The sequence below is a fragment of the Cygnus olor genome, chromosome 9 (genome assembly GCF_009769625.2).
Source record: "Cygnus olor isolate bCygOlo1 chromosome 9, bCygOlo1.pri.v2, whole genome shotgun sequence".
NCBI lineage: Eukaryota > Metazoa > Chordata > Aves > Anseriformes > Anatidae > Cygnus > Cygnus olor.
This window is the reverse complement of record NC_049177.1, coordinates 23,414,363-23,425,685: the sequence shown is the minus strand read 5'-3', so window position 1 is coordinate 23,425,685 and position 11,323 is coordinate 23,414,363. Positions and strand designations below refer to the sequence as shown.

The 11,323-nt window shown below is 37.9% G+C and overlaps 1 protein-coding gene across 1 annotated transcript in view; it reads right to left on the bottom strand.

Annotated features, from left to right (window-relative positions):
- Positions 1-299: 299 nt before the first annotated feature.
- Positions 300-11,323, bottom strand: part of LOC121074809 (maltase-glucoamylase, intestinal-like) — a 90,480-nt gene continuing 79,456 nt past the window's right edge. Inside the window, exons 60-70 of the mRNA XM_040567332.1 lie at positions 9,440-9,573; positions 8,952-8,986; positions 8,744-8,860; positions 7,209-7,357; positions 6,030-6,114; positions 5,870-5,926; positions 4,780-4,904; positions 4,386-4,474; positions 3,162-3,211; positions 2,285-2,455; positions 300-988 (exon numbers count right to left, since the gene is read on the bottom strand). Of these exons, the coding sequence (XP_040423266.1) occupies positions 926-988; positions 2,285-2,455; positions 3,162-3,211; positions 4,386-4,474; positions 4,780-4,904; positions 5,870-5,926; positions 6,030-6,114; positions 7,209-7,357; positions 8,744-8,860; positions 8,952-8,986; positions 9,440-9,573 (1,075 nt within the window). The 3' untranslated portion in view covers positions 300-925. The remainder of the gene's footprint in view (positions 989-2,284; positions 2,456-3,161; positions 3,212-4,385; positions 4,475-4,779; positions 4,905-5,869; positions 5,927-6,029; positions 6,115-7,208; positions 7,358-8,743; positions 8,861-8,951; positions 8,987-9,439; positions 9,574-11,323) is intronic.

Genomic DNA, 11,323 nt, shown 5'->3' with positions numbered 1-11,323 from the left:
TCCTATTAGAACACTGATCTTCCTATGAGATGTTAACTACTTGGCTGTTCTACTACAAACCTTTAAAGCAGAGAAGCAGCCTTTAAATGATTTTTAAGCACAGTCAGTAGAGATTACTACTACTTCTGACAGCATTTTTTCCCATCAAATTTAATTGTAAACATGCTTTACCAATCTGTTTAGTTTGCATGCTGCACTCTTGGGATACAGAAAGTCGTTAACATGAATCACTGTTATAGTAAACATACGACATTTCCTTCAGTGAAATAAAAACTCAGAGACCAATATTTATTAGTTAACGTTGAAACTTCAAGTTTAATTTTGCGACTTCAGCATTGGGGAACACAAATGTCTGGCTGAAGTCATACAAAATACTTTGAATGACTTTTGCAAGTACCTTAATATTTTATAGATGAACAAGTGGAAACACTGTTTCATGCTAAAAGTATAATCTGAGAACATTAATTTATCTGTCTTTAAATACTTCTTAATAATAGTGACTTACATTGGCAGAGTTAAAATTAAGATGATAGAAGTTAAATATGGGCAGAATTATGGCCCCAAATTCATGCAGGTAACACCAACTGCATCTTGGTTTGCAAAATTTACCAAGCATGAAGTCAGCCAGAGATTCTGCTTAAAGAAAACATAGAATTTTACATTCAGATTTCAGTTTTGAAATATGACACAAGTGCCATAGTATTTAAAACATAAGTTTTGCATTACATGGAGAGCTTGTAGTTAGCCTTCAACAATACTAAACTACGTTTATACACATGATACCTTGATACGAACTGAATGTAAGTTATATGTTTTTACAGAATAAAGTATTTTTAGGGTACAAAATGGCAGTATGAACATTTCAAGCCTGTTTTAAAACAAAGAGAAATTTCAGCAATATGGCCAAAGTTATTTGAAAGGCATTTTAACTCCATTGCACTGTGTAGGTTTGGCCTAATTGAAGTTGAAGCTGGGTGATATTCAGGACCTGTGGAAAAACAAAAATGGTAACTATACATTGAGGATACACTCTTGTATTGTTTGTTTGTTTGTTTTTTCTGCATTTAACAGAGTGTAGTGGATTTTTTTAAATATATAAATAAAATATATAATAAATATATAATTAAAAAAATATCAGAGTATAATGTATCACTGGTTAGTTGAGACAGCATAGGCTTTCTGTTTCTGATCAAGAAGCTATCATCCCTTCATTCAGAGGAACTTTTGGTGCTGAGGAATATACACATACATGGATATAAATATATAAATAAAATGCAGTAAAACTTGGAACACACTACAATTCAGCTATGCATATCCATTTCTTTTTCTTCAAACCAAAAAAAAAAAAAAAAAAACTGAATGAAATATGTCCATTCTGTTTTACAATATTACTTTCTTCTTCTAATCTTCTTTTTAATTCATCTCTTTCATTATATACAAAAGCTAAATAATTTTGGCTTTCCACTGAAAGACAGAAAGTACTGAGACTTAACAAAATACTGAATTTCAAAGAAAGGGTAGTAAGATCCCAATAGCAGAAGAGATTAGGCCCTCTACCAGAAAAGTGGTGAGATTGAGTGCCCCAGCAGTCCTGTTTGCATTTGAAAGATGCTCCATTGGAGTGCTGTCCTGAGTGGCGATACAATTGTAGACATTTGTCTCAGTTGGCTTTAGCAGTGCTTGACTTTATTGTCTGGGAAAAAATGCCCTGGACAGACATGACCCGTGCAGATGGAAAACCTGGCACTCTGAAGTTGATGGGAAGCTTAGCCGATAACTTCAGAGGCATGGAATTGGACTTGTACACGTAGTGGCCCTGTGTGTGCTGCCTTGCCTACAGCTCAAATCTGACTTGACAGAAGAAGAAATGGTGTTGGCAAACAGAGGTAGGAAATAAAGTTGTCAGACAAAACTGACAACAACAGGGTCATGTAGAGACTACAAAAACATTTGTTGCTTTTCCTTCCTTCAAATTGCAGTCTGTGAAGTAAGCTATTAGGAAGAGTAGAAACCAGCACAAAACAAAACCCAACATTTCTTCACAGTCAGGAGCAGCCTGGGTTCCTCTACAGTAACTTCTGTGCTTAAAAACTCTACCACACTCCCTGCACAATATTTACTCTCTATTAAACAGTACCTTCTAAAAGTGACTGTCAGTTAATGATGATATGTCCTGCTGAACTATCCTCTAAATATGGTATTAGAGCTGAGAGCCGAATCCCCAAAGGCTTACGAGGAGATATTCAGTTGTGAAGGTGGCATTATGCGAAAACCAGCGTCTCACCTGGGTGGTGCTGTTGTAGCTCACAGTGTGAGGTGATGGAATTATCCCCCCGTCCTTTAATACATCTACCTTCTGAACGTTGGTGTTCACGCCCAGGACTTTAATTTCAGTAAACATTAAGTTGTTTGGATCAGTGTAACCCTGATGCACAACTGTGATATCTAAAACATTCTGAAAGAAAAAAATAAATATGAAATAGGATGCAGTCATTACACGGGTACAAGTCTACTTGAGCCTTTCAGTTGCTTTCCTCACTTCCCATGCATTTTAAAGAAAATATGTCCGTATGTTTTTATTTATTTTCCAGACGTTGAAGGCTTCAGTTTTCTTCACATTGTTAGTCTACCTAGATCCTGGAATCCACTGTGTCTTTAATTGCTGCATGGACAGACCTTCCCTGCTATCACCGGGACAGCAGTTATGCCTCATATCCCAGCTGCTGTGAGGCCTGATCCAGGTTTAAACCCAGTACTCTGTGAGAAATCATCTCCATCTAAAGGATGTGCACCAACATCCGTCCTGCAGCTTTCAGTCTGGGCCAACTCCTTAAAATGAATATGCACCTCTGAGGAATAACCCCACTGAAATAAACTAGGTTACTCTGATGTATATGAGTACAAAGAATGCCAAACGAGTTTGTTCTTCTAGTGTGCACTCATATATGCTGCTAGGATCCCAAAGAAGTTTTTAAAGCAACCTTTAGAGACCCACAACAGTCTTCACCCTACTGAATAACAATTACTCTTGTCATCCAGGATCAGTCTGAAAGGGGAATAGCTAAACTTTGGAAAGGAACAGATTAAAATACCAATAGTTAAAAATGTGACAATGATCACCTCAACTGATTATTCGGAAACCGTTAGCTAGCATTACATACCTGCTTAGCAGTAAATGATGTTAGCAGATATGCACCATCTTCATACGCGTCTGTTAGAAAGAAAGGATACAATCAAATGTGTTCGCTGTTTAGCTGTTCAGTTAAAATATTATAAAACATTCAATTGAAGAAGTGTGTATGTATGCTCTACCCAAATTTGTATATTTGTCTCTCTCTGTATAAAGAGAGCATAACTGTATTTGTGCAAGAAATGCTTTTCCTACCTCTACCTCTATTCACTGTCCAATTACACATGATTATTATATATGTTGATGCTTCTTTGAAATCACTGTTGTATAGTTTACCAATCCTCTTATTCAGTACTAAATGAACTCTAATGAACTAATGAAAGTAGTGCTGATGATAACAGGCATTGAAGGTACTGCCTTTCTGCTCTACAGCAGACTTCCCTACACATCACTGTGCAACATAACAGTTTTCTGCATTATTTGTCGTAATCTCAGGTAACGGCTTATTGTTATTACAAGGGTAATAGGCTCTGTATAGGAAGGATAAACAGCACACAAATATCTCTTGTCTGAAGACAATTTAGATTTACTAATGCTGAGGAAATTAGTGAAAGCTTCCCACGTTTCCTATGGTTATGGCTCCCATAGGTTTGAGGACAAGTCTTTGTTATATTTGCTGCCTTAGGTCCAGGACACCATTTCTTTGATACCAAATATTAATTCTATAAATCGTAGCATTCTGTGGTCTCAATCAGTAAAAATCACTTTGTTAATGTGGAGCTTTAATTTTTGGCTCTGAGGGCATGCTCAGATAAGGCCTCCAGAAGTGGGCTTGCTTTGGCCAGCAGAGTCTGGCATATCCACATGCCTCTAATGCTCAAACACCCCCCACTACACTGATGGCTTCTAAGGCAGAAGCAACCACAAAAGCCTTTTTTTTTTCCCAAGTGATGGGGAAGGGTTGCAGTTTCTTATAGCTTCACGTTTCCACTTTGACAACAATGTTATTGTTAGAACCGCAGACAAAAAAGTGGTTAGCTAGCTGCTGAGCATTATTTGCTGTTCATGGACTGCTGTAATTTGTTTCATCTCTTTCCAGTTCATCTCATTGTTTTTTGTTTCTCTGTTTTAATTTGGGCTTTGAATATTTCCAAAGATGGAGGCTCCACAGCCTCTCTTGACACCCTGCTGCAGTATTCTACCACCGTCACAGCTGGAAAGGTTTTTTAGGATGACAAGAAAACATTATACGTACCAATGCGAACCCCATCATCCCAATAAAGCTGTCCTTCTGCCATCTGAGTGTCATTCAAAGCAACAGTAAGTCCCATTGGGTTTTTCCGGCTGTACAAAACAGAATTTTTTTTTTTTCCTTAGTATCCTCAGCTAATCACATTTCCTCTCTCCCAAGCATTAGAACTTGTTTTAGAAATATTGTCTGCCATTCATCTGGTCTCTGATACTCATTTTCTTGACCCCACAGTATTACATTTAAAGGAGACCATTAGGAGGAGACTGAAGAGAAAAAGCATCCACAAATCTCAGGTGCTTCTATAAATGTATTCTTTAAGGACTGGTAATAATATGATATTATCAATTAATATGATAATTACAACTAAATTTTAATATTCTAGTTATTCTTATTGTACCTGTAAAAAGTTGTATTAGCAGGTTTTTGCCATGCGAGGATGTAACCGCCTCGGATATGAAGATTGATATGGTCCAAAGGAGCTGATAGAGTTACTGACTTTCCCCTAATACCAATATCTCCATCCTATTTATGAAAAAAAAAAAAAAAAAAAAAAAGTCTCTGTTGAATTGATCTCCCTTTACAGTTATTTTAGAATGAAATAATAATAATAATTATTATTGTTATTTATTTTTTTTTGCTAGGCAGATTCCTTAGGAGTTGTTTCTACAAATCTTGCTGTTAATACAGGAGTAACTACATAATGCTCTACATTGCACTCTCTACATAAGAGAAACCATAAAGCTATGCATCTGAAAAAGTGTTTATCAACCTCAGGGGAGAGCAGCTGAATCAAAGTGGCCATTCAGGTGAAATACAAACGTGTGATCAAGGAAGTGATTTTTAATGCCTACTCCTTCTTACTGGTCTTTTCTTATCTTCCATGAAAGGCTGGTGCAGCTAACCCTGTTTGTCTTTCTCCATTCCAGCATTCTTATGCTAGTTTTGGCTGGGATAGTGTCAATTTTCTTCAAAGAAGCTTGTGTGGTGCTAAGTTTCAGATTTATGATGAAAATCGTGTTGATAACACACTGGTGTTTTAGTGGTTGCTGAGCAGCGCTTATACAGAGTCACAGACTTTTCTGCTTCTCACGCTGCCCTGCCAGTTTGTAGGCTGTGGAGGGGACACAGCCAAGACAACTGACACAGACTGACCACAGGGATATTCCATAGTATACGATGTCATGCTTTGCAATAAAAGCTGGGGGGAAAGAAGGAGGCAGGAGTACATAGTTCAAGTACATAGTACGTAGTACAGCTGTGGTGCTGTTAAACATTATTACAATAAAATTTTATAAGATTTTTATAAGAAAAAAAGATTTTTAAGATTTTTATAAGAAAACAGCTAAGAAGATGTAGTTGTTAAAATGCCAAGAAATGATGATAAACACAAGTTTGTAAAAGGGAGATAGTGGTTTCACACCTCAGCACACCCTGCTACTATCTGAACAACATTATAAGGAATACATACAATTTTGAAAATGACTTACTGTGTAGTAATCATACCAGCGGGCATCGGGTATGTAAGCATCCACCGTTACAGCATTCTGGAATTAAAGATACGTTTTTTAGGGAAGTTAAAGCACAGAGGAAAGTTTAGCTCAAGTAGCTTTAATACTTTCATATACACTTGGATGCTTAAGCACATACCGGTTGCATTACAGGGCTGATGAGCAGTGCAGGTCCCCAAAGGAATTGTTCATATATGTCCCATGTTGCTCTGTCTTCCACAAACCTGCAAGTTAACAGAATCTTGATTAAACATTGAGTGCTGAACTTTTCCAAAATGTTCTTTTAAGACGTTTTCATCAGTAATTCAATCTACTATTCCTAGTATCTGCTATTTCCTCATCTGTATTTATTCTAGTATTAACAATAACTGAGATAGGTGATTAAAATGTATCTTTTATTTATCTGTTTCCTTTTAAATAGATCAATTATTGTTTGCCAAGAATGCATAAAGATCCTAATGTGAAAATCATTGCAGGAATGCAGGCTATTACTTAGTTTTCTTTTTTTGCCATTCCTTTGGCAAATTGATTTTCAGGATTTTTAGACCGCAAAACTCAAAAGATCAGTTTTGCTTTGGAGATAGCAGCAGTACTAAGATTAGGTAGTGGTCAGACTGTGAATCATTTTCTCATCTGTGTCACTTTTTCCTTGGGCGGGTGGTTTGAAAAAAATCAAGACAATACATGTAAACAGCTCAATGATCTTTAGCCAAGACAAGCGTACATATACTAGAGCACATCTTATAATAAAAGGAGCTAAACCTTTGTCCTTCCAGGGACAAAGAAGGTTTTGTACAACCAATAACTTTTTTTTTTTTTTTTTTGATCAATTCTATCAGTTTGGCCAGTAATACATAAATAGATAAATAAATAAATATGCTTTTCCCTGCAAAACTCTGTCATGACTTATGGCAGATTTATCTCCCTCTTCTTTGCTTAAAGTTTTTGTCCACCTGTTTTTGCAACATCTGCTTTTTAATTCTACATATATCTAGCATCAATATGTCTAGCATTTGATGAAACATCATTGTTGCTTATCCCTAAAGAGCGTAAGGGTGAGCTTTAAAATGTATACATTAACTCTAGCTAAGCAAATGTTCAGTTTTGCATAGCATAAAACAGAGAACTTCTGTTCTCTGTGAAAGTAAAACTTGATATTGAAAGCTCATATTCTCAATTTCATACTTTTTTTTTTTTTTTTTTTTTTTTTTTTTACAGAAAAAATGCTCTAAACAATGGAAAACATCATTAGGAGGGTTCTAACTCCAGAATTTGTAGTTGAAATTCTTGACAAGGGGAGCAAAGAAGTCACACTTACTCATGGAGTACGGGGCGGATCACAGTACTGCCGTGGGCATGGGCGTGGTACATTAATGTATAAAAATAGGGTAACAGAGTGTATCTTATATTCAGCACCTTCCTGGAAATGTCCTCAAATGTTGCATTCCAGGAAACAGGATCTTGCCTCTAAAAGAGAAGAGAGACAGTTGCTACTCAAACTGGCTTACTGTGTTTAGAACAGCTATGGAAAAAAATAATGCTGATGTTCACAAGAGAGTTCACATTTAGCATCTCTTTCGTTTTATGTTTTTCTCATGACTTCATAAAACCTAATGGTAGTAGTGGCAGTAGTGGTAATTACCAAATGTGCATCAAAATCCGCCTGGCAGGACAGCTGTGACAGTTTCAGTAGACCCTTGCAAATTCCTCTGCCTCCAAACTAGAGCACCTCCATTTACTTATTCTTCAGTTAAGGACTAAGTGACAGTAAAAACAGTAGGTATGACTGTCATCCCTAAGAGGGGAACTAGAAAGAAGGAAGATGAGAAAAACCTGTGGGGAGTACTGTAAAAAATATTTCTTGCAAGTTGTCCTGAAGGCGTTACACATCCTGGAGTACATAATTTATTATCCCTCTCTTCTGCAGGGCAGCACTCAGGACTTGCAAAAAAAGACCAAAGCACTAATGACTGATGTCAGGGAGCACTTCCAATCTTTACTAAATGTATTGAACAATACCTTGGCAAATTGGCTAAGACTGCAAGCAACATGATAACCCTGAATCTGCATTTTTAAAGGCTTTGGAAGTCCTATCGAAAGGTGTGCCGTGGCAAGATAAGCACGTAGTTTTTGAAAAGAAGACTCGGATTCATTAGACATGTGCCACACAAATAGCACTACTCGGCTAGACCTGAAGCTTTAACTGGAATCTACGTGCTGTTTCAGTTTTTATTTTTTCCACTTATCTAGTTTTACAGCTTTCTACAATATAGTCCTTGGCCAGCACAGACCTACATTTAAGTAATTATTTTCCTTTCTTCCTAAAAGAAATACAATATCTGATGGTGGCAAATGTGTAAAGTACATGAATTCCTGACTCGTATTCCAGAGTCATATTACACTGTCCCGTTTTCTCATTTATGGTAATAATTATGGACAATTAGCACTTCAAACTCCAAGGTCAGTTTTGCTCCTTTAACAGCATTTGCCATGAAAGCACTGTATTTTAGTGTAGTGACTGTAAATCAAAACGGCCTAAAGGGAAAAATAGGTAGGAGTTGGATTCAGTCAAATCAAACATAGTATATGCTTCCTTCAAGTGGTCTAAATCCCAGAGCAGCCCCTCTGCAGGCATAAAACCTCCCATGCGAGGGGGGAGGATTACAGCAGAGCTAGCATACAAACACAGACTGTTATTTTTTTGATGAAGAGGGAAACGTGTTCTTTTCATGTCCGTTTTGCTTGGAATGTACTTTTTTTGACACTGGCTGGCTTGTGTGATGCCCCAGCTGTTCTCTACATGTGCATTGCAAAGGTCTATCCATTAACAACCATTAAAAATCTGAAACTCACTCTTGTTCCTTTCTCATTGTGATTCCTTGAATATGGGTAAAATGCACCCAGCTGCATCCAGCGAAGACACAACTCATACTGTGAGTCATTAAAGAAGCCACAGATATCAGCTCCTGTCTGAAAGTTGACAAACAATCCAGTTGGAATACTGTAAATTCTTGTACAGTGTCAAGATAATTAAATAAAATATAATGACTGGTTAGCTTACATAAGATATTCCAAAGAGGCTGAACTCCATCATACCTGAAAGGAGAAATAATTCATTGTTACCAGCTGTTTTTCTTCCCCCTTTCATACGCTAATGGTTGTGCTAGATAATATATATTATAGTGCTGAATGAGAAAAAAAAAAAAAGTTTCACAATTTCTCTAATTTCTCATGTTTTTCTTCTACAGAAAGAGTTGGGAGATGATTTGTCAGAAACAAAGGTATGTCGGACAGCAGCACCAGCAGATGATGAGAACTGAGGTGACAGAACACAAGGTGGGAAGGTGGCTGGTCCCAGGGGAATAAAGGAGCTCCCAACAACCAGGGGAGAAGTAAAGAAGAAGTCACAAAGGAATTGACCACGGATTCTGGTTGTTGAACAAAGAGCGTATTTCAGTTAAAACCAACAAATTCTAAAAGCAGGTAAGTCAAGGAAAAGGAATTACTGCACAGAATATACTGATCAGAGACCTTCTTTCTTCTACATACCAATAATAGATTTAGCCAGCTGATCCCAAGCTGCCTTGTTATCACCCAGCCAATGTCCAGCCCATCTTCCACTGCTGGGATATGTTGAGCGGGTGATGACGATCCCACGCTCTTTTGTGGCATTCTGCACAGCACTGACATTGAAAATAGATGAAGAAATAAATTACATGAGAACTTATTACATAAGATCCTCTTTGAAAATAAATATAGTGTCTTATACTTTCCTAATAAAGGGCAGAAATTTTGTTGTACACATTACTATGGATCCATACAGTCCAAATGTGCTTTTGATGCTAGTGCACAGTGATTTGCACAGAAGCAGAAAGTCCGAATTAAGTGCCAGCAAACCTGCGGCAAAACAAGGAGGTGCTAAAATGCAGACTTCCAGCTGAGGGAAATTACGAATGTAGTCCAACTTGCACATTTTATTGGGCTACACGATGTGGTATATGGCACATCATTCCTTTATTGTAGTATCTGAAAATTTGCAGAACCAGCTGAAAATAATCTGAAGAAAACTAAAACCAAGAAGATAAAAAGGGGTCTAGAATACTAGATCTGTCAACATAACTCCAGTTGCCAGAAAGATACCGGAGCAAAAAGCAAGCCATGGACCCATAATCACATCAGAAGCACCAACATGGTAAGAATCTGATGTGAAGTGACCAACATTAGAAGCCAGAGAGTGCTCCTGGCAAGATGGCGTAGACTAGCCATGTGGAGGGAGAAACCAAATGCACCCTTCAAGATTCCCAGCTCATGGCCTCGCTGTGCATCACCAGCACCTAAAGCCTTTGGGGTCAGGAGTTAAAGGGAAACAGCAAGCACCGGATTAGGACCGTCATGGGCTTTTCAGGGGCTCTACCACAGAACCCAGATGGCTTCATTCATTGCTGCTGGGAGGGGAGACAGTGGCTTGCTGATAACTAAGGAGAGGAACTCTCAAGGTGTGGCTCTAAAAGAGCTGAATGGAAAAACAATTCACCGGCTAGGTCCGTTCCACAAATAAGATAAAGAAAAATGATTCATTTTCTTAAATAAAGCCTTGGCAATTGCCACAAAATACCTCCAAAGGTAACAAATAGGCTTTATGAAAAAAAAAGAAAAAGGAAAAAAAAAAAAAAAAAGTGGAGCTGAGAGGAATCTATGCTTCCTAATTGTCCCGCAGAGGACACTCACACCTTGCCGCTGCTGGTCTGTGCTGTGTGCCTAGTGTGGATGCACAACTGCCCTGGTTTCTTCGAAGAATCCCTTTGCAGGCGTGCACACACACTGTGAATCAGTACGGCAAAATACTGAACTGCAATACTAGTTAGAAAGCTGCACTGATTGAATTGCACTGCTCTCCAATGCTAGCTCCACCATAATTGCCTAAACAGCTGCTTCAATAAGGCACTACTTATTTATTTTTCCGACAGGATTTGCAGCTTTAGTGATGCTATAATTACAGCAAAAATACACAAGTCACTTAAATTACCGTTGTAATTAAACTAGACTAATGTGCTGTAATTATTTCTTCCAAGACAAACAGTAAGTTTTCTAGTACCTTTTATTTCTTTGTAATGTATTATCAAACATTTTCAGCCGCTGCTTCGTTTACCCTCTTTCAACAATCTTTGGAAGGTCCTGCTAAAATTTGAAATCCAAAGAAAGTGTACGTTGCCCACAGAACCGCCCAGGGATGAGCAGGGCCTGAGTGTTTTCCTGACTTGGGGTGCCATCTCTCTGCTTCAGGACTGAGCCAAAGCTGTATCCCTGAAAACCAACTCTTCGTGTCACCAAGCCCTCCAGACCTTTACCTCAAAATGGTTCCTAGATTCACTCTTAAAGGTTCTGGCTTTCACATCTCTGCAAAAGCCTTGTTACAAAAGAATAGCCTTGAGC